The sequence below is a fragment of the Pseudophryne corroboree genome, chromosome 3 (genome assembly GCF_028390025.1).
Source record: "Pseudophryne corroboree isolate aPseCor3 chromosome 3, aPseCor3.hap2, whole genome shotgun sequence".
Taxonomy (NCBI): Eukaryota; Metazoa; Chordata; class Amphibia; order Anura; family Myobatrachidae; genus Pseudophryne; species Pseudophryne corroboree.
In genome coordinates, this window is record NC_086446.1 from 594,678,698 (window position 1) to 594,705,485 (window position 26,788).

The 26,788-nt window shown below is 46.1% G+C and overlaps 1 protein-coding gene and 1 long non-coding RNA gene across 3 annotated transcripts in view; one reads left to right on the forward strand and one right to left on the reverse strand.

Annotated features, from left to right (window-relative positions):
- Positions 1-1,260: 1,260 nt before the first annotated feature.
- The window catches only part of DNAJB12 (DnaJ heat shock protein family (Hsp40) member B12), a 176,659-nt gene continuing 151,131 nt past the window's right edge, over positions 1,261-26,788 (reverse strand). The window contains exons 4-9 of the mRNA XM_063961468.1: positions 10,231-10,410; positions 8,824-8,903; positions 7,862-7,971; positions 3,905-4,077; positions 2,953-3,104; positions 1,261-1,867 (exon numbers count right to left, since the gene is read on the reverse strand). Coding sequence (XP_063817538.1) covers positions 2,983-3,104; positions 3,905-4,077; positions 7,862-7,971; positions 8,824-8,903; positions 10,231-10,410 — 665 coding nt within the window. The 3' untranslated portion in view covers positions 1,261-1,867; positions 2,953-2,982. The remainder of the gene's footprint in view (positions 1,868-2,952; positions 3,105-3,904; positions 4,078-7,861; positions 7,972-8,823; positions 8,904-10,230; positions 10,411-26,788) is intronic.
- Positions 3,098-26,388, forward strand: LOC135056386 (uncharacterized). Of its 2 annotated transcripts, none has more exons than XR_010243968.1 (3): positions 3,098-3,380; positions 24,160-24,570; positions 25,495-26,388. It is a non-coding gene; the product is annotated as an uncharacterized LOC135056386 (long non-coding RNA). The 2 variants fall into 2 exon arrangements; XR_010243967.1 differs by having other exon boundaries at positions 3,098-3,269.

A 26,788-nucleotide genomic window follows, 5' to 3' on the forward strand; every position in this document is an offset into this window, starting at 1 on the left:
CCCGCATGTCAGTGTGAATGATCGTAGCTGTGCTAAATTTAGCACAGCTACGATCAACTCGGAAAGATCCCCATAGTTTTGCCCATTAGAGAAAAATTTTGCTGCTGCAATCAGGTCTGAATTAGGCCCTAAATGCATAGAATGCACCACAATGCCTCAGCTTAGGAGTGCAGACAAGGGCTCAGCAGACAGGGGCTGAACTGGCAGTAGGCTGCAATTCTTCACCAAAGATAGCGCCTACTAACACGTCAGGAGACTACAGAATAGGCACACTACTGTAACAGAAACCATTTGGACAAAGCACAGAGGAAAAAGGTAAGCACTGAATGCTGGTGCTGTAAAAGAGACAATTTATTAATCTTTGGAAACATTGCTACTGTGAAGCCTATGGGAGACTCTCCGCTTATAACAAACGCAAAGTGGAACACAGATTTAAAGACTTCAGCAACTTATGATATTTCTATCATATTGAAGTATATCCTTTAATATCAAAATTAAGCATTTTACACAGGTAACATCTAATATGTTTTATATGCAACATTGTAAATTGTATTATATTTATAAAATCAATGTGTTTAATATAGAACATTAACACAAATACCATTTACAACGGGTTATATCATTTTAGAACTAGATATAAGCATTTGTCTCTCTTAATTTTATACAAAAGTGTATTTCTTTCTTTTATGTGCTTTATGTATATTTTTTTGGGGGGGATGTTTTAGTAGCATAAATTGTTCCTTACTACCAATATTGGCTACACATACTTTATCCTGGTACTAAACACATATGTACCTAAGAAATAAGTACCAAACAAAGACAAATGTGCAATCTCTGTACAGTTATGTTGCCGGCGGTCAGGATACAGATGCCAAAATCCCAACTGCTGACAATACCGCCAGCCAGAATCCCAGCTAACATGGGCTATTACCACTCGTGGGTGTCCACAGCACCCACAGAGTGGGATAGAACCTGTGGCGAGCACAACGAGCCAGCAAGGGGACTCTTTGCGCTCACCATGCTATCGGCATTCTGGTCGGCCGGGATGCCGTTGTCGGTATACTGACGGCCGGCATATCATACTGATCCCTTCAGTACAATACGAAACCTTCAGAAATGAATCCTGCTTAAAACCTTTAAAGTTCAGATGAAATATTTTGTAGGGTTGGCTTTGCATTCCTTCAGTATATCTTAGATACATTCTAGTTCAACCTCCCACTCTTTCATACAATTCACAGCTGTGGAAAAAGCACACCTTCAAAGTGTCTCTAAATTTATTAAATATGCTCAGTCAGATGCAGTCAGTTATATTAAATAGGAAAGACTCAGCGCTTGGCCAACACAGAGATTCACACAACAGTTTAAATAGAAGAGCAGACACTGGTTAAAGAGATTTAATCCAACATCTGCATAATTATTTGTTTAAAAGTACAACATATATACAGCTATAAATTAATTCTAAATAGATTTTCTTCTTTCATTTTTTTGTTCTAAAAGTCTTCTGATTCCAGTACATTTAAGGGTAATAATCAGGCCAAAGTCTTAGGGGCTCCAGTGCAGAGAAGGCCAGTTTCACCCCCAACAGCTGCAGAACTTATTATCCTACATGAGAGGTAAAAGTCTATGGGGGAAACAGAGGAGATTGAGGGAAGAAGCCAGGCAGAGGTTCAATCCTGCCCCAACATTGACCAGTGGCGATTGTCAGGAGTATTGTGCATTGACATTTCTGATTTTGTAATCACATTGCTTTTCAAGAGTCTGTAACACACTGGAAAACAATACGCTCCAGGCCCCCTAGCAGGAAATAAGTCCATGTGTCCTCTTGGTACAAGGTGTATTGCCAATGATTTCCAGCTACTTTGAGAATCTGCAAACAATGGACAACACCAATTAGAAGCATTAACAAGTGACTTTAGTTTAACAGATTATGGACAGTAGTCTAGTAAAACAATGGTGTCACTAACTTTGATGTAACCCAGTGTGCCATACTCACCCTGTCACCCCCAATCCCTGGATCCGCGAGAGGGGGGGGGGGGGGGGGCAAGGTCTTGTGACTGAAGCCACACACCCTTATGAATGATGTTTTGGGGGCGTGACCGCACATCAAGCCCCCCGTTTTTATAACGTCGGGGGCAACCCCCAGGCTGCTCGTTAACACCATTTGAGAGCAGACACCAAAATAGCAGAGCAGCTATTTTGGTGTCGCCTCTTCGGATGGTGTCATCCAGTGTGGTCTGCAGCCCCCACATCCCCCTAGTGATACCACTGTAGTAGACAGTCACACTTTTTCACATTTGAATTCATAATTCATCCAAAATGAAAACTTGACAAATATGTTTTTTTGGGTCTTGGCTTTGAGGATTTTTCAGCCCTTAGCGAACCAGTTTGTAGCTGATTATTACGGTATGGCAGGGGGGCCCCATGCGGTGTCTTCCTACTATAGTATAAGGCCCACAGCTGATTCAGCTTGGTGCTGGTTATGGTAAAATAAAGTGCAACCCCACAATATTTTCACCCCACTTTCTGTACCACCCCAGGCAGAGAGGTGTGATTTGTGGGGGATGGGAGAGGGAGGGGGACCCCCACACAATAAAAAATAAAATAAAATTGAAACACTCTCTTTAAATTCTACTGTAAAAGAAGCCTGAGTTTTTAGTTGGTACATTTAGTAGATCTCTGGTTTCAGTTGGTTTGTAAAACCCATGGAAAATCTTCCAAAAACACCAATCTGACCTTTAATAAACTTACCCCTTAATATCCAATAAATAGTTTGTGACCCACAGCTATTTACTAAAGAGCAATAGAACACAGAAATAAAAAAAAAAACGTCTTAAGAAATGGTTGCTTGTGCCATTCACAAAGTTTCAGCTTTTAAGACAAAAAACAAAACAAAACCAAAACGACAATATAGTTCTGTGTGATATTTAAGAAGGGAGTATACAGTATATATACCTGTGTTTACTTCAGTGGGTTAAGCAAGGACTAGCCATGCATTGAGGCTTGAACTTCTGACAGTCTGTTACAGCTGGGAGTGCCCATCCTTTGTGCTCTCTGGTATAGGTCCTGGTCTCCAAAGTAACGAGCTCGGTATAGTAATCCTTCCTCTAGAAGGAAAGAGAGAGGACAGTCACGAGCAGGAGCCAGAGTACAAGACAAACACTAGCAGGAATCTCTAGTCACAAGTATGTACTTCCATGTCTCCTCGGCTTGAGTTACCACACATCCATCTGCTACTGATCAGCACGTCGCTGGAATCATCTACACAGCAAGTATGTGCTGCTTGGCATTTGGACGGCTGCTTTACTTGTTGTGCTGGCCGTATGAGCATATGACGAGCATTGCCTCGTAAAACAGACCTACTCTGCCATTCAGTTTGATGGGTAAGCAACATTCTACATTACGGTGTGTTCCATAGTGATCTAGAGATAGACACATGGCTGCACTAATAAATAGCCTGAGGCATAGGATTTTATTGAACAGTGGTAGTCTTAGCAGTTCCATTCATCTCCCAAAATGATTCACTATTACTAATCTGACAGATCACCGGTACGGGCTGCAGGTAATTGTAAGTGGAGGGGGTCGCAGAGGATAGTGGACATTGGCAGTGCATGCGTGGACACAATCTCAAGGTATTTTACGTAAGAATTGTGGTAAATGGATTTGCCCTGTCCATTCATACAATAATTGATACATCCCTGCGATGTATTACATTACTGCATTGTGGATTTGGTGGCATTTATCACATCCCAACTGCATCGGAGACACGGATTCTGATAAGTATGCCACTTACAATTAGAGGCTTCGTGCCTCAGATCACAAGATATGCCAAATGTCTGGCTGAGGGGAGCATAAACAATGCACACATGCACACACAGACACACAGGAACAACGCCAATGTACTTACTCTGCTGCTTCTCTTTCCAGCAGTTATTCCTAAGGTTGGCTATAAAGTCTTCTTCTACACTTCTCTCCACATTTCTCAGATTAACGCCAGTATACTCCTCAGCAAAGCTTTCTGACACGAAGTACGGGACTTTGAGGTGCTCAGTCACTCTCTTGTGTATGTGACCCACAGACCTGTGCACAGAAGAAGCCCAGTAATAAGTACATCAGAAGCCTACATATATGCACACGTACGTGTGTGTGTGTGTGTGTGTGTGTGTGTGTGTGTGAGTGTGTGTGTGAGTGTGTGTCTGGGGGGGAGAGTCGGTTTGGTCTCAGAGTAAGTATAGTGCATTCGGCCATTGCTGTATACATGCACGTTACCTGGGAGTGAGAAGTGGTGAATCAGTAATTAGGATCCCAAACTATTAACAAATGAACAAAGGGCCTGATACAGAGACGAATGCTAATGCATTTGCAGCTGCTAACTTGTACACAGCTAATGTGCAAAAATATGCCCAGTAACAAGTACATCAGAAGCGCGCGTGTGTGTGTGTGTGTGTGTGTGTGTGTGTGTGTGTGTTATTTCCATAATAGTTTTTTATTGTTGCATGTAATCCCCTTCATTATTATGAGGACTGTATTTATTATACATGTGGTGCTGAACCGGTGCACATAGGGAGAGGTAACATAAGTGTCTGGAATCAGTGGCCACTTTGAATGAAGATCAGGCTGGACTTTGGGATAGAGCTCTCCCAGAAGATACACTTAATGGGAGATCATTAGCATGTAGGATATCCAGATAAATATGCTGTGCGTGCTATGTAATACACCTGTCAGTCACCATGATGTGTGCCGAACAGCACTAATGATCAGGACCAACAATGTGCTTGGTCATACTGGCGAGTGTGATGGCCAGGCCATGTTATGCATCTTCAAATGAGGAGGAAAATCAATCAAATGATGTGTAAATTGAAAGTGTACGAGGAACAGATTGCAAATTGATTTTTAGCATTTACCTTTTATATAAGCAACCAGCACTAAAACAGTTGCCCTAAATCCATCCCCATATAACCGTAAAGAAACCTCATAAATCACTGTCATCTTGCCAGTTTCTATTCATTTTGAACGTTGCTTTCAAATGCAGACTTGTATGCAAGCCCTATGGTTTGCGTACAGGTCAGATGGTGGGAGAATTGCGCGTGCAGTGCCCCCTAAGCCCCAACCTGATTGACAGGCTGGGGGAGGGAGCAGTGACTGAGGCAGAGGCAAGTTTCTGCAGCAACAGAAGCAGACAGGAGGAGTCCATTTACACCATACGCCACCTGCTGCATTAGCATTTTACTGTCCGGCCAAGCTGGGATGTGTAGTTCCACAGCGACTGGAGTGCCACATGTTTCTTGCGGAGTTAGCACTTTATAAAGAATTATATCTATATAATGCCTCAGCTGATAAAACTACAATTATTTTTTTATGATTCTAGATGAATGCATCACGATTAACAAGGTCCAACAATTATCCTATGAGGTTGATTCAATCCTGCCCATAGGCACATTACTGTACATTATAATACCCCAACACCTGTACATGGAAAATCTGCAATGTTGATGCTATACCAAATGCACACTGTGGCCAACAGAATCACCCCGTGTGTTTTACTGAATATTTGTAAAAGATTGTGTAGCTCCTTTTAGAAATGGTTTACTCATAGTGTAGTTTGGGCATAACGCTATGGGTGCAGCAAAATTGCATGTGGCTATAATTGTCTAACCTTTGGCATGCAAGCTGAAGCATATTGTCAATTTTAGGAGCAATTATCATCAGGCCACTTAGGTGTCCTGCTCATGTTTTCACCCCTTATTTATATAGTATGGGAGACCTACCTCATTAAACCAGTATACATTCTCTAAATCAGTGTTGACTTGGGTATGGCCTGGGAGCAGTAGCAGATTAGAGTGTTCTCCATATAAACAAATCCTGGATAATATCCTGCAATGGTGAATAACCCTGTAACTCTAATTATCGTGGATGAAGGGGCTGTGAAGGTTCCCTACCATTTGGCCACTCAAGAACAGTGGCATAACCAGACCTATTGTAATGCAGAAGACACAGCTGCTCCTATGAAGGGTGATCCTGCTAATCTGGGTGCACAATTATTGGCATAGAGACAAAAACTGTTGGATATGGAAGGAAGGCTCATGTGTAACAGTGTAGGGAGGGTCATTCCAAGTTGATCGCTAGCTGCTTTCGTTCACTGCGCAGCGATCAGGCAAAAAATCGGCACTTCCGCGCATGCGGCACAATGCGCACGCGCGTCGTACTATTACAACGAACGATGTAGTTTCATACAAGGTCTAGCGAAGCTTTTCAGTCGCACTGATGGCCGCAGAGTGATTGACATGAAGTGGGCGTTTCTGGGTGTCAACTGACCGTTTTCAGGGAGTGTTCGAAAAAACGCAGGCGTGCCAGGAAAATCACAGGCGTGGCTGGGCGAACGCAGGGTGTGTTCGTGATGTCAAAACAGGAACTGAATAGTCTGAAGTGATCGCAAGCGCCGAGTAGGTTTGAAGCTACTCTGAAACGACACAAAATTATTTTGTAGCCGCTCTGCGATCCTTTCGTTCGCACTTCTGCTAAGCTAAAATACACTCCCAGTGGGAGGCGGCATAGCGTTTGCACGGCTGCTAAAACCTGTTAGCAAGCGAACAACTCGGAATGACCCCCTAGAAACACAGTGTTGTCCAGCTGGCAGGCTGCAGCATAGCACAGTGGTGATACAAACTCTGTCCTAACATAGCAACAAGTAGTTTAGTTATTACTTGTGCAACAAGCAAAAGTCGTGCTGTGGCTTCACAGCCTTAAAGGACTGGTCTCATTGGCTGATAAGCCAGTAATTAGATAAACGCACTGCACTGTCACTGAATGAAGGACAAGATTGAATTAAACATTTTACACTAAACTTGTTATTATCCCAGCTAATAAGGTGAGCACTCAGCAACTCCATGGGGGCGTGCAGTTATAATGGTGGGAGAATGGTATGTATTGGTGAGCACAGGGCTGTATAGTGTGGCATTGGCACAAGAGAGCCTCATGTTCCTCAGTACCCAGTACTATGCTGTAATGGGCAGGAGACAGTTATGGAGACAAGTTGGATAAAAAAACCTAAATAGAATCTGCATGAGACTAAAGCATGAGGCTATGGTCATCACATGCACAGTGGACTTTTTACTGCATGTACTAAAATAAAATGTTGTGAACAAACAAATAAATGAGGAATTTGTACAGTTTTAAAATTATACAAAGATAGTGAAACAGAACACGGATGATGATGATCGATATAGTGTTAAAGAATATGGATGAACATCACTTCACAGGAAAAGTGGTTCCAAACCTTCTGACTTGTACTTTTCCTACCAAATTATCTGTGTGCGACATTCCCAGGTAAAGAACCTGCGACTGATCACAGTATATTCACAACACAACAGCCTGTTGGATCCAGGTCTCTTTTTGTCAGGTCATCTTAATGGCGGCCCTGTGTGCTACTGTCATCAGATACAGACTGTTCAAGTTCCCACTTGAAGGGGTGGAAACCAAGTGGTTGGTTCCCGCCTTCCAATCACCAACGCACCGCATTCAAAGCAAATGTAAAATTACAAAGCACTTTAAGCAGTTTGTGCAACACAACAAATGTGTCCCTTAATACATTGTATAACTTCAATGCTTACAGGATACAAATTGTGCACACTCTACTGTAACCCAATAGTCCAAAGCTCTAATAAAAGTTTACAAATAATTGGTTTTGTTTTAAGCCAGTGCAAATTTCTCACTACAAAGGGAGATACTATTTTGTTACCCCTGAATGAAAAGAACGTGTTTACATGAGATAATCTCTCTGAGACATCGCCCAATGTCATTAAAGCACATCTGGGCCAGCTTACTATTACTACTGGTCAGTGCTGCAGAAGGTACATCTACTTACAGTCTGTGGCTGAGGCTGTAAGGCGGATTGGACACCATCATTTGACTTAGGGCAGACACGATGATCAGGATCAGAATGGGCATCAACTGAACGAACATTCCAAGACTTCCCTGTACGGTGGGGAAAAAACAAAACATCATTTGTTGTATATCTCGGAGCCTAAGGTAGAGGTGCCAACTAACTAGCTATGCCCAGGTGATATAGTGAGCGCACTTTAAATGCACTTGTGTTATAAACAATATACACAGTAAGCTACAGATCATTAGTATACTATGAGGCTTTTTCAATTAGCCACAAAGTTCCAGTAGCAGCTTCACGTGATTTTACTTGCACCTTACAATGGCCAATGGATTCATTACCGTAACTGCTAGTGCAGTTCACAGAAACAGAACGTAAAAGGGAACTACAGACCCTTGCCGCTGCTTGCAAGTTTGCTCCTAAAGGGCTTTAAAATATTTCTATTCCCATAACATAAATAAGCTTTCACTAGTTCTTTAATTGTAACATCACGAATAAAATTCTTGTTCAATAAATATTTATGTATTTACATTGTATTGAAACAGAACTAGACAATGTCCCCATTCACAGATCTCTTGTGCCAGTCGGAGAGCTCCCTCTAGGGGTATTGCCACTGCAGTTGGCTCCCTCTCACAGATGTGTGTGCCAGTCTAAAGAGCTGACTCTAGGCTGGGGCATTGGACACTGCAGTGTGTTCTCTCTCCAGATCTGTGTGTCAGTGTAAGAGCTCCCTGTAGGAGCATGGGACACCGCAGTGTGTTCTCTCTCCAGATCTGTGTGTCAGTGTAAGAGCTCCCTGTAGGAGCATGGGACGATGCAGTGTGCTCCCTCTCAAAGATCTGTGTGCCAAACTAAGAGCTCCCTCTAGGGGCTGCATACGTAATTCACTTCACAATTTAACAAGAGAAGGGCTTAACAGTTCTGAAAACAAATATATTACTCACTTCTCCTTGATTTTCCCGTCGGTTCTGTCTCTGAGAGTAAGTATAGTGCATTCGGCCATTGCTGTATACATGCACGTTACCTGGGAGTGAGAAGTGGTGAATCAGTAATTAGGATCCCAAACTATTAACAAATGAACAAAGGGCCTGATACAGAGACGAATGCTAATGCATGTGCAGCTGCTAACTTGTACACAGCGAATGTGCTGAAATATGCCAAAACTGTAGCTGCTTGGAAATGCAGACGCCCACCGGCAGCTTCGCAGATCCAAGTTACTCCATACAGCGGTGGTCTCAGATCCTTCAATAATCCACCATTTCAGTAACACTATGGTCACACAAAGAGGAGACGCTGCAGCCATGTTTTCTGCGTAAGGGATTAGAACTGTATGCCAAGACACCCTGAAAATGGTTGCAACACTCCCGTTACCTTCCCCAAACAGTCCATGACTTTCAATCTCTTTGCAAAGAGATTCTCACTATGGAGCGCCATCACTAACATCACAACATTACTGAAATATGTTTGTGTAATTATTATAAATGAGACATGAAAATACGAGCAGTGAAGGAGTGCAGGGTGGGACAAGCGAGCAGCGATGGAGTGCAGGGATGGACAAGCGAGCAGCGATGGAGTGCAGGGATGGACAAGCGAGCAGCGAAGGAGTGCAGAGAGGGACAAGCGAGCAGCGAAGGAGTGCAGGGAGGGACAAGCGAGCAGCGAAGGAGTGCAGGGAGGGACAAGCGAGCAGCGAAGGAGTGCAGGGAGGGACAAGCGAGCAGCGAAGGAGTGCAGGGAGGGACAAGCGAGCAGCGAAGGAGTGCAGGGAGGGACAAGCGAGCAGCGAAGGAGTGCAGGGAGGGACAAGCGAGCAGCGAAGGAGTGCAGGGAGGGACAAGCGAGCAGCGGAGTGCAGGGAGGGACAAGCGAGCAGCGAAGGAGTGCAGGGAGGGACAAGCGAGCAGCGAAGGAGTGCAGGGAGGGACAAGCGAGCAGCGAAGGAGTGCAGGGAGGGACAAGCGAGCAGCGAAGGAGTGCAGGGAGGGACAAGCGAGCAGCGAAGGAGTGCAGGGAGGGACAAGCGAGCAGCGAAGGAGTGCAGGGAGGGACAAGCGAGCAGCGAAGGAGTGCAGGGAGGGACAAGCGAGCAGCGAAGGAGTGCAGGGAGGGACAAGCGAGCAGCGAAGGAGTGCAGGGAGGGACAAGCGAGCAGCGAAGGAGTGCAGGGAGGGACAAGCGAGCAGCGAAGGAGTGCAGGGAGGGACAAGCGAGCAGCGAAGGAGTGCAGGGAGGGACAAGCGAGCAGCGAAGGAGTGCAGGGAGGGACAAGCGAGCAGCGAAGGAGTGCAGGGAGGGACAAGCGAGCAGCGAAGGAGTGCAGGGAGGGACAAGACAGCAGTAAATGTGCTTACTAGAAGGAAATCCTCCCCCAAAAAACATATTGAAGAGATCTTCAGGGGAGATGTCAGCCTCAAATCCTCTGTGGAAGTCTGAATGTCCATGTCGTGATGCATTGACTTTCTGATCTCCAAACTGATCGTACTGCTTCCTCTTCTCGGCGTTGCTTAACACTGCATATGCGTTCCCGATTGCTGGACAGGAGTAAAAGGGATACAAATGTAAGATACATACATATATACATACATACAGGATAATTGCTACAAATCTACCTACCTGGAAAAAAAAAAGTTACATTTAGAAAACATTTGTGTGTCAAACATAACTGAGGTCAAAAGTATTTCCAAGTTAATATTTTGTACAAGGACTGTCCAATTGGTGCAGATTCTGTCAATGTAGCTGGTCTCCACTACTCAGCCTCACTACTATAGTGATCAATAGCATGTGATTGCACAAAGTTACACGGTTTTCTTAAGACATTACAGGTTTAGTCTCACAAAATCAAAAATCCAATATCTGAAATTATGTGGTCGCTGACTGCGATAGTGACACCTTTGCTTTCTGATGGTTCAATGTACAGAAACTTTGTTTCATGCACAGATTATAGATACTGTACAAAATCATCATCATCATCATCATCATCAGGCTGTCTGCGTAAGGTGTATATGAAACATAAATGCACTCTGTGTTTATAAGTTGGTCCCATCCCCAAGATCTCATTATGACATGCAAATATTCCAAAATACAGAAAAATCAGAAATCCAAAATACTCTGTTATCAAGCACTTCGGATATGGGGGACTCAACCTGTAGACTTCACAATAGACTTCAATTGAGAATATTTATATTGACTACATATGCCAACAAATACAAAGAAAGTATGATAAGCATTTATTGATCTTTTAAGTCACTGAAATTCATATTAAGGAAATGCAAAGATAATTCTGCAGAGAAGTCTCAGACAATCAGTATATGTTCTTATCAGCATCTAGGAAACCATATCGGGATTGTGCTACAGAGCAATAAACGGCAGATAGCCCAAATGGAGGGTGTTGGACACACTCTACCTTGAACTTACAACCACCTAATATGTCTGCTCAGCAAACTGATGTGCTATTAAAGCTGTACTCCCGGTTACATGTTAAAGTTTAACTGAGCTACTCCTTCTCTCTGGTGAAGCTTCAGGACCTGTGCGCTGAAAAAGGTTTTCACCACTAAAAAAGGAGATTTATGGTAGACTAACCATAGTTAAATCTCTTTCTGCGAGGTACACTGGATTCTACATCGGGGTGTAGAGTTAGATCTTGATCTGAGGCATCAACAGGCTAAAGCTTTGGCTGTTCCCAGGATGCACTCCACCGCCTCCTCTAACCCCGCCTCCGGGCACTGGAGATCAGTTTTGTTAACCAGTCCAACGCAGTAGCAGGTAAAAGAGACGGCAGATGTTAGTCACATAGAACCACACTCTCACGACAAGAGAAGGGACCAGCGGCTAATGCCATACAAACCCAAAAGAAGCTAAGTGCGTCAGGGTGGGCGCCCTGTGGAATCCAGTGTACCTCGCAGAAAGGGATGTAACTATGGTAAGTCTACCATAAATCTCCTTTTCTTCAGCGGGGTACACTGGGATTCTACAGGGAATAACATCAGGGATGTCCGAAAGCAGTTCCTCATGGGAGGAGACGCACCATAGCGGGCACAAGAACCCGGCGTCCAAAGGAAGCATCTTGGGAGGCGGAAGTATCAAAGGCATAGAACCTAATGAACGTGTTCAAAGGAGGACCACGTAGCCGCCTCGCACAATTGTTCAGCGGATGCGCCACGGCTGGCCGCCCACGAAGATCCAACAGACCGAGTAGAATGGGCTTTGATAGCAGCAGGAGCTGGAAGACCAGCCTGCGCATAAGCTTGTGCAAACACCATTCTAATCCATCTGGCCAAGGTTTGCTTATTCGCCCCACTTGTCCACTAGGAGTTGAAAGACTTCCGGATGAAGACTCCACTCTCCAGTGTGAACGTCCCGACGACTGAGGAAATCCGCTTCCCAATTGAGGACTCTGGGAATGAACACTGCAGATATTGCTGGCAGATGGAGTTCCGCCCAACGGAGAATTTTTTTATACTTCCAGTGGCATTGTCTGATTGTACTTGAACAGGCCTGTTCTGTACCAGAAACAGGGCAAGCGTCAACGCACTGAACACTGCAAGCAATTCCAGAATGTTTATCAGGAGGAGAGATTCCTCCCTGGTCCACCGACCCTGGAGAGAGTGTTGCTCCAACACCGCACCCCAACCCCGCAGACTGGTATCCTTTGTCAGGAGGACCCAGCTGGAGATCCAGAAGAGACGGCCCCTGCTCAACTGTTGGTCCTGTAGCCACCAGCTCAGTGACAGACGAACCTCCAGAGTCAAGGAGATCATTTGAGACCTGATCCGATGAGGCAGGCTGTCCCACTTGGAAAGGATTAACCTCTGCCGAGGGCGGGAATGAAATTGAGCATACTCTATCATGTTGAAAGCAGACACCATGAGGCCTTGTACTTGCATCGCCGAGAGAGGAAGTATCTGATCCTGTTCTGAATCTTCAGGACTTTCTCTGGAGACAGGAACAATTTCTGGCTGTGCGTGTCCAGCAGTGCCCCATGCTCCGAGCAGGGACCAGCGAGGACTTTTTCCAGTTGATGAGCCACCCGTGGGCCTGTAGGAATTGGACCGTCAGTTCCAGATGACTGAGGAGAACATCTTGGGAGGTCGCCAGGATCAGCAAGTCATCCAGATACGGCAGGATCCCGATTACCTGACGGCAGAGAGGGTCCGTCATCACGGCCATGATCTTGGTGTAGATCCGAGGGGCTGTGGCCAGTCCAAATGGCAGAGCCTGGAACTGATCATAGAGGTTGCCAATAGTAAACCGCATATATTGTTGATGCGAGACGGCAATAGGTATATGCAGGTAAGCATCCTGTATGTCCAAGGATATCATATAGTCGTCGGGTTCCATGGCCAGTACAATAGAGCGCAGAGTTTCCATACGGAATTTGGACACTCTCACAAATTTGTTCAATGCTTTGGAGGTTGAGTATAGGCCGGAAGGACCCATTTAGCTTCGGAACTAGAAACAGGGTCGAATGGTATCCCCTGCCTCTCTAGGACAGAGGTACCGGCACTACCACTCCTGTGTCCAGGAGGGATTGCACAACCAAGTGTAGAACTTACGCTTTCAACGGATCCGAAGGGATAACTGTCGAGCAGAACTAGCGAGGGGACGTCTCTTGAAAGAGATTGCGTACCCATGAGAGACAACTTTCCACACCCAGGCGTCCGAAGTGGTCTTCAACAAGGCCTGGGCAAACTGCAGATGTCGGCCTCCCACATGCAGCAGGCGTGTCTTGTTTGGAAGCAGGCTGATGGGCGTCCCAGGATTGTTTAGGTTTGGGCTTAAGGGGGGTACTCACGGAGCAATAATCTAAGTAATCTGACCAGATTGCTTAGATTACCCCCCACAGCGATAGCGATGCGCAGCCTCACGCATCACTATCACTGCTGCTAGATTGGCCTGCATGCAGGCTCAATCTAGCAGGTCGCTCATTTCACCCGCTAGGTGAAATGAGCACCCCCGCACGCTCAGCACACATCACGCTGTGTTGAGCAGGGGGAGAGATGTGTGCTGAGCGGTTCGCTCAGCACACATCTCTCCCACAACTGCCCATGAATACGGGCCTTTAGTGAATTTGGAAGTACGAGCCTGTCTCGGGTACGCCTGACCCTTTGCATTCCCTGGAGGTCGAAAGGAACGAAAAGTGGTACTTTTTGCCTTCGGTGCAGAAGGATTAGTACTTGGGAGAAATGCAGTCTTAGCAGTTGCCAAGTCTGTCACAATCTTATTCAGATCCTCCCCAAAAAGGATGTCTCCCTTTAAAGGGAGCACCTCCAAGGTCTTTTTGGAGTCTATGTTCACCTTCCAGGACCACAACCACAGAATTCGGCGAGCCAGTATAGACTTAATAGACGCCTTGGCTGCCATTACACCTGCCTCAGAGGCCGCCTCCTTAATATATAGTTGGAGGCTGTGGTAATATGAGACAGATATTGTCTGGCAGTGTCAGATATATCCTTAGGCAGCTCATCCTCAATTGCCTGTACCCATGCTTCAATTCCTTTCGCGGCCCAGGAGGCTGCTATAGTGGGTCTATGTACAGCCCCAGTAAGAGAGTAAATAAGAATTTACTTACCGATAATTCTATTTCTCGGAGTCCGTAGTGGATGCTGGGGTTCCTGAAAGGACCATGGGGAATAGCGGCTCCGCAGGAGACAGGGCACAAAAAAGTAAAGCTTTACTAGGTCAGGTGGTGTGCACTGGCTCCTCCCCCCATGACCCTCCTCCAGACTCCAGTTAGGTACTGTGCCCGGACGAGCATACACAATAAGGGAGGCATTTTGAATCCCGGGTAAGACTCATACCAGCCACACCAATCACACCGTACAACTTGTGATCTAAACCCAGTTAACAGTATGACAACAGAAAGGGCCTCTTAAAGATGGCTCCTTAACAATAACCCGAATTAGTTAACAATAACTATGTACAAGTATTGCAGATAATCCGCACTTGGGATGGGCGCCCAGCATCCACTACGGACTCCGAGAAATAGAATTATCGGTAAGTAAATTCTTATTTTCTCTATCGTCCTAAGTGGATGCTGGGGTTCCTGAAAGGACCATGGGGATTATACCAAAGCTCCCAAACGGGCGGGAGAGTGCGGATGACTCTGCAGCACCGAATGAGAGAACTCCAGGTCCTCCTTTGCCAGGGTATCAAATTTGTAAAATTTTACAAACGTGTTCTCCCCCGACCACGTAGCTGCTCGGCAGAGTTGTAATGCCGAGACCCCTCGGGCAGCCGCCCAAGATGAGCCCACCTTCCTTGTGGAGTGGGCTTTTACAGTTTTAGGCTGTGGCAGGCCTGCCACAGAATGTGCAAGTTGAATTGTGTTACAAATCCAACGAGCAATCGACTGCTTAGAAGCAGGTGCGCCCAACTTGTTGGGTGCATACAATATAAACAGCGAGTCAGATTTTCTGACTCCAGCCGTCCTTGCAATGTATATTTTTAAGGCTCTGACAACGTCCAACAACTTGGAGTCCTCCAAGTCGCTAGTGGCCGCAGGCACCACAATAGGTTGGTTCAGATGAAATGCTGATACCACTTTAGGGAGAAAATGCGGACGAGTCCGCAGTTCTGCCCTATCCGAATGGAAGATTAGATAAGGACTTTTATAAGATAAAGCCGCCAATTCAGATACTCTCCTGGCAGAGGCCAGGGCTAGTAACATAGTCACTTTCAATGTGAGATATTTCAAATCCACCTTTTTCAATGGTTCAAACCAATGGGATTTGAGGAAATCTAAAACTACATTTAGATCCCACGGTGCCACCGGAGGCACCACAGGAGGCTGTATATGCAGTACTCCCTTGACAAAAGTCTGGACCTCAGGGACAGAGGCCAATTCTTTTTGGAAGAATATTGACAGGGCCGAAATTTGAACCTTAATGGATCCCAATTTGAGACCCATAGATAATCCTGATTGCAGGAAATGTAGGAAACGACCCAGTTGGAATTCCTCCGTCGGAACCCTCCGATCCTCGCACCACGCTACATATTTTCGCCAAATGCGGTGATAATGTTTCACGGTGACTTCCTTCCGTGCCTTAATCAAGGTAGGAATGACTTCTTCTGGAATGCCTTTCCCTTTTAGGATCTGGCGTTCAACCGCCATGCCGTCAAACGCAGCCGCGGTAAGTCTTGAAAAAGACAGGGACCCTGCTGTAGCAGGTCCCTTCTCAGAGGTAGAGGCCACGGTTCGTCCGTGAGCATCTCTTGAAGTTCCGGATACCAAGTCCTTCTCGGCCAATCCGGAACCACTAGTATTGTTCTTACTCTTCTTTGCCGTATGATCTTCAATACCTTTGGTATGAGCGGCAGAGGAGGAAACACATACACTGACTGGTACACCCAAGGAGTTACCAGTGCGTCCACAGCTATTGCCTGTGGATCTCTTGACCTGGCGCAATATTTGTCCAGTTTCTTGTTGAGGCGAGACGCCATCATGTCTACAATTGGTCTTTCCCAACGGTCTATTAACATGTTGAAGACTTCTGGATGTAGACCCCACTCTCCCGGATGAAGATCGTGTCTGCTGAGGAAGTCTGCTTCCCAGTTGTCCACGCCCGGGATGAACACTACTGACAGTGCTATCACGTGATTCTCCGCCCAGCGAAGAATCTTGGCAGCTTCTGCCATTGCACTCCTGCTTCTTGTGCCGCCCTGCCTGTTTACATGGGCGACCGCCGTGATGTTGTCCGACTGAATCAACACCGGCTTTCCTTGCAGGAGAAGTTCCGCCTGGCTTAGAGCATTGTAGATTGCTCTTAGTTCCAGAATGTTTATGTGAAGAGACTTTTCCAGACTCGTCCATACTCCCTGGAAGTTTCTTCCTTGTGTGACTGCTCCCCAGCCTCTCAGGCTGGCGTCCGTGGTCACCAGGATCCAATCCTGAATGCCGAATCTGCGGCCTTCTAATAGGTGAGCCTTCTGCAACCACCACAGAAGTGACACCCTTGTCTTTGGTGACAGGGTTATTCGCAGGTGCATCTGCAGATGCGACCCTGACCATTTGTCCAACAGATCCCTTTGGAATATTCTTGCATGGAATCTGCCGAATGGAATTGCTTCGTAAGAAGCCACCATTTTTCCCAGGACTCTTGTGCATTGATGTACTGACACTTTTCCTGGTTTTAGGAGGTTCCTGACCAGATCGGATAACTCCTTGGCTTTTTCCTCTGGAAGGAAAACCTTTTTCTGAACCGTGTCCAGAATCATTCCTAGGAACAGCAGACGAGTTGTCGGGATTAAATGGGATTTTGGAATATTCAGAATCCACCCGTGTTGTCTTAGCACCTCTTGAGATAGTGCTAAAGCTGTCTCCAGCTGTTCTCTGGACCCTGCCCTTATTAGGAGATCGTCCAAGTATGGGATAACTAATACGCCTTTTCTTCGAAGAAGAATCATCATCTCGGCCATTACCTTGGTAAAGACCCGAGGCGCCGTGGACAATCCGAACGGCAGCGTCTGAAACTGATAGTGACAGTTTTGAACAATGAACCTGAGGTACCCCTGGTGTGCGGGGTAAATCGGAACGTGTAGATACGCATCCTTGATGTCCAAGGATACCATAAAGTCCCCTTCTTCCAGGTTCGCTATCACTGCTCTGAGTGACTCCATCTTGAACTTGAACTTTTTTATGTAGGGGTTCAAGGACTTCAGATTTAGAATAGGCCTTACCGAGCCATCCGGCTTCGGTACCACAAATAGAGTGGAATAATACCCCTTTCCTTGTTGTAATAGGGGTACTTTGACTATCACCTGCTGAGCGTACAGCTTGTGAATGGCTTCCAACACCCTCTCCCTTTCGGAAGAGACGGTTGGTAAGGCAGACTTCAGGAAACGATGAGGAGGATCCGTCTCTAATTCCAACCTGTACCCCTGAGATATTATCTGCAGGATCCAGGGGTCTACCTGCGAGTGAGCCCACTGCGCGCTGTAATTTTTGAGACGGCCCCCCACTGTCCCCGAGTCCGCTTGAGAGGCCCCAGCGTCATGCTGAGGTTTTTGCAGGAGCCGGGGAGGGCTTCTGTTCCTGGGAAGGAGCTGCCTGTTGGTGTCTCTTCCCTCTTCCTCTGCCTCGTGGCAGGTACGACAAGCCCTTTGCTCTCTTATTTTTGTAGGAGCGAAAAGGCTGCGGTTGAAAGGTCGGTGCCTTTCTCTGTTGGGGAGTGACTTGAGGTAAAAAAGTGGATTTCCCGGCAGTAGCCGTGGCCACCAAGTCTGATAGACCAACTCCAAATAACTCCTCCCCTTTATACGGCAAAACCTCCATGTGACGTTTTGAATCCGCATCGCCTGTCCACTGTCGTGTCCATAAGGCTCTTCTGGCTGAAATGGACATAGCACTCACCCGAGATGCCAGTGTGCAAATATCCCTCTGTGCATCACGCATATAGATAAATGCATCCTTTATTTGTTCTAACGACAGTAAAACATTGTCCCTATCTAGGGTATCAATATTTTCAATCAGGGATTCTGACCAAACTACTCCAGCACTGCACATCCAGGCAGTTGCTATAGCTGGTCGTAGTATAACACCTGCATGTGTGTATATATTCTTTTGAATAACTTCCATCTTTCTATCTGATGGATCCTTAAGTGCGGCCGTCTCAGGAGAGGGTAACGCCACTTGTTTGGATAAGCGTGTGAGCGCCTTGTCCACCTTAGGGGGTGTTTCCCAGCGCGCCCTAACCTCTGGCGGGAAAGGGTATAATGCCAATAACTTTTTTGAAATTATCAACTTTTTATCAGGAGCAACCCACGCTTCATCACACACGTCATTTAATTCTTCTGATTCAGGAAAAACTGTTTGTAGTTTTTTCACACCATACATAATACCCTGTTTTACGGTATCTGTAGTATCAGCTAAATGTAACGTCTCCTTCATTGCCAAAATCATATAACGTGTGGCCCTACTGGAAAATACGTTTGAATTTCTACCGTCGTCACTGGAATCAGTGCCCGTGTCTGGGTCTGTGTCGACCGACTGAGGCAAAGGGCGTTTTACAGCCCCTGACGGTGTTTGAGGCGCCTGGACAGGCATTAATTGATTGTCCGGCCGCCTCATGTCCTCAACTGACTGTTTAAGGGAAGATAAACCATCACGTAATTCCACAAATAAAGGCATCCATTCTGGTGTCGACCCCCTGGGGGGTGACATCTGCATATTTGGCAATTGCTCCGCCTCCACACCAATATCGTCCTCATACATGTCGACACCACGTACCGACACACACCGCAAACTCACAGGGAATGCTCTAATGAAGACAGGACCCACTAGCCCTTTTGGGGAGACAGAGGGAGAGTCTGCCAGCACACACCACAAAGCGCTATATATACAAGGGATATCCTTATATTAAGTGCTCCCTTATAGCTGCTTTAATATATATATATATAGCCATTAATGTGCCCCCCCTCTCTGTTTTACCCTGTTTCTGTAGTGCAGTGCAGGGGAGAGACCTGGGAGCCGTTCTGACCAGCGGAGCTGTGACAGAAAATGGCGCCGTGTGCTGAGGAGATAGGCCCCGCCCCTTTTTCGGCGGGTTCTTCTCCCGCTATTTTTCCAGTCAGGCAGGGGTTAAATATCTCCATATAGCCCCTATGGGCTATATGTGAGGTATTTTTAGCCTTGTATAAGGTTTATATTTGCCTCTCAGAGCGCCCCCCCCCAGCGCTCTGCACCCTCAGTGACTGCCCAGTGAAGTGTGCTGAGAGGAAAATGGCGCACAGCTGCAGTGCTGTGCGCTACCTTATGAAGACTGAGGAGTCTTCAGCCGCCGTTTTCCGGACCTCTTCACGCTTCAGCATCTGCAAGGGGGTCGGCGGCGCGGCTCCGGGACCGGACTCCACGGCTGGGCCTGTGTTCGATCCCTCTGGAGCTAATGGTGTCCAGTAGCCAAGCAGCAAATCCACTCTGCATGCAGGTGAGTTTACTACTTTCCCCCTAAGTCCCACGTTGCAGTGATCCTGTTGCCAGCAGGACTCACTGTAAAGAAAAAAAAAAAAAACCTAAACTAAACTTTCTCTAAGCAGCTCTTTAGGAGAGCCACCTAGATTGCACCCTTCTCGTTCGGGCACAAAATCTAACTGGAGTCTGGAGGAGGGTCATGGGGGGAGGAGCCAGTGCACACCACCTGACCTAGTAAAGCTTTACTTTTTTGTGCCCTGTCTCCTGCGGAGCCGCTATTCCCCATGGTCCTTTCAGGAACCCCAGCATCCACTTAGGACGATAGAGAAAATAGACTTCAGGCATCCCTCCACACACTTATCCGTCGGTTCCTTCAGTGAGGTGACAGGCAGAGTAGATGACACCACAAGACTGGCGACATGAGAGTCCACTGGCGGTGGAGTTTCCCACGTGGTAATCAACTCCGCAGGGATAGGATAACGAGCTAGCATCTTTTAAAGGGCAGGTTAAGTGGCTCCCAACAAAAATTAACCCTAGCGTAAATGTGTCTGTGTGTGTGATAAGGAATATAGATTGTAAGCTCCACTGGGGCAGGGACTGATGTGAATGGGCAAATATTCTCTGTAAAGCGCTGCGGAATAAGTGTGCGCTATATAAGTAACTGGTAATAAATAATAATAATAATAATAATAATAATAATAATCTTTTAGACCGGGAAAATTTCTTTCCTGGAGATGACCAGGATTCCGGACGTATGTCAATTAAAATGGTCAGAATGTGATAAGACTACTTAAGTAACCTTCTGAGGTTTGAACTTATCAGGTTTCTTAGACACAGGAGTGGGATCGATCTCATCATCAATTTGGAGAATCAGCTTAATAGCCTCCACTAGGTCAGGAACATCAACCTGGGTTGTAGATTCCGCATCAGAAGCGACTGTATCAGTGTCTGACGAAACAGTAAATTACCCATCCTCATCAGAAGAATTATCCGAAATATTAGTGGATTGTGAGGAAGAAATGGCCCGCTTAGATTATCCCTTGACCCCAGAGGGGCGTGGGTTAGACTTTTGTCTAACCAAAGATTAATATAATTGTTGTAACTGGGTAGACAGAGTGTCCACCCAGGGCGGACTAACTACAGGGACAATATGTGGCTGCAATGGCAATGGCGTAAGCCATGTCACAAGTGTATTCAGACAAACATAATACCTGCAAATAACCCCCTGATTTATGCGACCGTAAATACAGGGCACAAACAGAGGATTAAAGCGGTATGAGGTGACTGAAATACACAGTAAAAAAACCCAAATGGGGAATGTAATATATATATATATATATATATATATATATATATATATATATATATATATATAAGACCCTGATACACCTAGCCCCCCAGGGTACAGAATATAGTGATAGCAATAAGTGTGATACACGAGAATGAAATCCACACAGCAGCTGCAGGCACACTCAGTCACACGTACAATGCAGACGTTATTACAGATGAATAATAAAACTGCACTGCACTAGTAAAACTACATATAGATATGTGTGTATATAGATATAACAATGCACAGTAGATACTGGATGTATATCACAGAATACTTGTACTAATATTCAGGTAGCAGTACACTTGTTCTTAACCAACACTGTCTAAAATTACACGTGGAATACGTAAGTGCCTGTAAATGCACAGCGCTGATGAGACAGGCGGCTTTACAGAGGAGACAGTGCCCTGCAGTCCCGGAGATCAGCTCAGCTATTTGTGAAGATGGCGGCAAAATCTCTGTCAGGGAGTGAGGGAGAGTGAAATGCAGCTCGAGGGCGGGAACACCAGCAGTAGATGGCGCCTGGAGTTGGGGGAGGGGCTACAGGTCAGCGCCTTATTCCCTATGCTGGTCCTCACCACGGGGACTGTGGAGCCTATGTAAAACAGATTTTAGTAAATCCGACCTGCGCTCCCTGCCCTGGTGTATCTAGTGGGGTCCCTGTGCAATACAGTGTCCACGCCAGTGGCGCCGTCCGTCTCCTAGAACCGCGATTTACTGGCAGGTCCCACCTAGGGGACCCTCTTACCTCCTCCCTGATGTGCAGCCACGTGATCCAGGAGAGAGTCAGCGGTGGTGTGCCTGAAGACCGGTGCGCCTCTGCTGCAAGTACCCTGGAACCCAGCCGCGGGAGTATGCAGCGCTTCTGGGGAGGTGATGGAGCCACAGCACAGAATGTCAGAATGACAAACAGTGTGGCCCTTGAAGTCTTCTTAAAAAGCTCTTTCCAGAGCTGCCTAGCGCAGCCCCACCTGTTAGTGACCTGCCTTGAAAGGCACCAACTTACAAACTGAGCTCCAGTGCCTGGAGGCGGTTATAGAGGAGGCGGAACAGTGCATCCTGGGAACAGTCAAAGCTTTAGCCTGTTGGTGCTTCGGATCAAGATCCAACACTACACCCTGAAGTATTCCCTGTGGAATCCCAGTGTATTCGCTGCAGAAGTGGATGTGCACAGGAGGACCAATAGAAAGATGCTAGTCCCTTGCTTCCTACTGGTTCACACACACACACACACACACACACACACACACACACACACACACACTACTACGGAAACCAGGAAAATCGGATTCAGAATTCAGTTCCCAGGACTACACTAAAGAAACCAATAAGGTCTAAGACCATACTGTATGTGTATGGGACTAAAATGATTGTTCAGTCCATTTCAAAATCTCACCAGATAACATTTGTTTTGCATCAGGCAGCAAGCCCTTGGCGTTGCCATTTCACGCATCTCAGAGCTCATCTCTCAACCTGTATGAAGTTGGTTTTGGCTACCGCTATAAAAACCACACAATGTCAATCATTGTAAGAAGATTTTTCTGGAAAGGTTTTGGTCAATCATGACTAAATAAATGTTAGAAGTAGCTTTTGATCCATTAGCATTGGTGGGGGTCCTTCCATGATGCCCTGCTGTTTGCAAGGTGCAGCAGTCCCGTCTCTTACCGGAAAATTGGTAAAGGGATCACAAGAACATGGCTCCTAACTGATCAGGGCACTGACCAGGCCCTCTATTATCATTGCGACTCTGAGGGCCCCATAAACTAGAGCGATTATGCCCGATTTCAGCCCAATTCGGGCAGATATATTGGGTGAAATTGGGCATTTTGGCTGTGTATCCGATCTGATGTGCGGCCCCATGAGTGTCGGATCGGATCCTCCAGATCGCTAGTGCTGCACTCGTGATATATCGTGATCACCTGGACTCGTATGGAAAAAGGTCTGTTTTTTTGTGCCGGCAATATATTGTAGGAAGTTTGACTGGCATTCTCAGGGGGTGTGGATCATTAGATCGACAGTGTCTAGGTCGACAATGTCTGTAGATCGACAGGACAAAAGGTCGACATGAGTGTTTTTTTCTTCGTAGAGTGACCGGGAACCCCAATTAGTGCACTGCGTCCCCTTGCATGGCGAGCACGGGAAAGGTAGTAGTCCACGTGGATAGTAGTCCACGTGGATCGTTAAGTATGAAAAAGTTCAGAAAAAGAAAAAGAATTTGAAAAACTCATGTCGACCTTTTGACCTAGCACATGTCGACATAGAAACCTAAAACCTTTTGACCTAAACATTGTCGACCTAGACAGTGTCGATCTTCAGACCGGATCCTTTCTCAGGACACTCCCATCAACAGCAGCAGCACGGCGGCAGGAGGAGAGCACACAGATATCTCTGATTTGATTGGATTTCTCATTGCCCCAAGTATGTATTTCCACACTGACCACCAATCACTGTCCATCTATCACACTGTCCACCAATGTAACCACACTGACAACCAATATAATCACACTGACCACCAATGTATTGAAAATAATAAAATGTGAACATTTATTTCTATGTGGGCCCAAAGTAATTTTCAAACCCCCTTATGGCCCTTCGTTTTCACCGCCACTGTACCCCAATGCTGCACCATGTGTTTCAGGAGCCCCAAAGTAATTTCAACCCCCTTATAGCCATGTGTTTTCACCGCCACTGTACCCCAATGCTGCACCATGTGTTTCAGGGGCCCCAAAGTAATTTCCACCCCCTTATGGCCATGTGTTTTCACCGCCACTGTACCCCAATGCTGTTCCATTGATGTTTGTATAATAAGGAAAGTATTTATAAAAAAAAATAAAATCTTTATTTAAAAAATATATTATTACAAATTAAAACACCATGTAAAACCAAAAAAACATTTAACCATATAAAATTTAACCATATAACCATAACATTTAACCATAAAAACATTTAACCATATTAACCCTAAAAATTTTTAACCATATACCTTAAATAAAACCAATTGTATAACACACTAAATATATGCAACATTTTTTTTTATCTTTACAGATATGTCTCTAGATAGTGACATAGACTTTGTCACTGGCTACTTGAGCTGTACCGTGGACATGAATGTCTCTGGAAAGTAAAGGCCAAGGGGTATTCAGATAAAGTCCGACGGAATGCGGCATTAGAGGAGTTAGTGGACTACTGCAGGCCCTGTGTGTCCACTGCGGACAAAGAATGGGTAAAAAAAAATAGATTCAGAACCTTTGCATGGTGTTCCTTAAAGAACACACAAAAATGAATCAGTCGAAAAACTCTGGAGCAGGTTCGGCCCAGATTTACAAGACATCGCTCTGGTACTACAGCATACTGGAGTTTGTCCTGGACCGGGAGCATACCCGGACAGGTTTCACCTCACTCCCTCGGGCTGCCACTCCAGAGCCTGAAGACTGTGACCTCTCTCTGTCGGCATCTGTAAGTATATTTTTTTTAAATAAATAAACTTTATCAAAGTTCCACCATCAGTCCATCACAGTACACTGATTAAATGTGGGCCTCCTGCCTATCAACTGCACCCACCCCGTTAAAATAGGTCAGGTACTCGTCCCTGACCTGTTTTGCCCGTATATTCGCCCTGGAACGGAGTGGAGGTGGTTCCACAGAGGGAAACTGAACTCCCCTCTGGGTGTTCAGGGTCTGGGGTCTCCTGGCGCTCCTCTGGGCCGTGTCCTATGCTGGGTGGTTTTGCTGCGCAAATAGTTATGCAGGACACAGCACGCAGTCACCACCCAATCAATCTTCTCCACCTGCAAATTGATAGCCATAAGGAATATGCGGAAGCGGCTAGACAGGATTCCAAAAGTGTTCTCTACAATTCGTCGTGCCCGGGATAGCCTAAAATTGTAGATGCGTTTCTCCCTTGTCAGGAACCTTTGGGGGTATGGCTTTATAATGTTCTCGTGGAGTGCAAATGCTTCATCAGCCACGAAAACAAAATTGAGACCGTGCTGGGTTTGCTCCCTAGATGGCAAGTTCAGGGTCTTTGTAGTGAGCCGCTCATAGAAGGTGGTATTCTTCAGCGAGCCACCGTTGCACAACCGTTTTTGCCAACGTCAATGAAGGTAAATTCACAGATGGCATTCAGCACTGCCATCAGCACAATGCTGAAATACTCTTTATAATTAAAATAAAAGGGAGCCGCTGTTTGCAGGAGGGTTGATGCGGACGTGCTTGCCATTTATCGCTCCACCACAGTTGGGGAAATGCCAGGTGGTGGCAAACTCCTCTGCCACGGTTTGCCATTCTGATGTACTTGCAGGGAGCTATAAAATAAATAAATAAATAAAAATATAATAAACCATGTATTTAAACAGTGTATTTTTTTAAAATCTACTACAGAATACAATTGTGGAGATTCCCCCCACCCCAGACCTCACCTTCATCGAGGATACGGAAGAATTCAAGCCCCAACTTCCTATCCCTGAAATACCCACTACCCCGGATACCTCAGCATCAACAGCTCCTCCACCGCGCCCCCGGAAGAGTGCGCAAAAAAGAAAAGAAAAAAAGAACACCGCCAGGAGGGCGAAGATATTATCTTTGAGGAGATAAAAGGCAAGACTTGCCCCTCTCTCTCTCTCTATCTCCCTCGCCGTCCCCCCCCTCCTCCCGACCACTACTCCAATTTCGGGGAGTTTATGGCCTCTTCCATGCAAAAACTACCCCCAGGTCAGGCGGAGCAGATTGAGAGGCTTTGTCTGAAAATGCTCAACAAAGCACGCAAATTGAAACTCCACGATGATCTGGTACTATACGACCACCGTCCTCTCTCTTTCTCCCACCCAATCCCATCCTATACCGCCCACCCAACCCCATCTCATTCCACCCACCCAACCACAGCCTACTCCTCCACCCACTTGCTCCTCAGCCATATACTCCCCCACCCACCTTCTCCTCCGCCATATACTCTGCTATGCTGGAGGCAGAGGAGGACATGCCCCAGTTTGAAGATTTGTAGGCATCTTATAATTCCCAATCAATATGGTGCGGTATAGGCCATATGGTGTTTGGGACCAAATTTTTGGGGTAGGATACACGCATGCTGTAGGTGCATCATTCTGCACTTTACAGCATGTGTGTATTCTCCCAATCAAATCTGTACCCAAAACAGCATATAGCCCTACATTAAAGTACCGCACCATATTTATTGGGAATGAAAAGTGTGTGTGTGTGTGTGTGTGTGTGTGTGTGTGTGTGTGTGTGTGTGTGTGTGTGTGTGTGTGTGTTATATATATATATATATATATATATATATATATATATATACATACATACATACATACATACATACATACCCCATGTTGGCAAATAATTGCATACATTTGCTCAGTTGGTTAAAAAAATATAAACAGTTTAAAAGTAGCTAAACAGGTGTGGTGTGTATTTTATTTACCTTTAAATACTGGTCCTGCAGCACCTTCACAATGGCCTTGCAGGTGTCAGGGATTATCCGGCCCAAAGCCTGGGGGGAGATGAGGGTCCCAAACTTCATATCCTCCAACGACCGCCCTGTAGCCAGAAACCTCAGTGTAGCAGTCAGCCTCTCCTCAGCCCTCTGCATCTTGGTGTCCTGCCTCTCCTTAGCAGAGATGGCCCTCCGCATCTTGGTGTCCTGCCTCTCGATGTAGGGAGT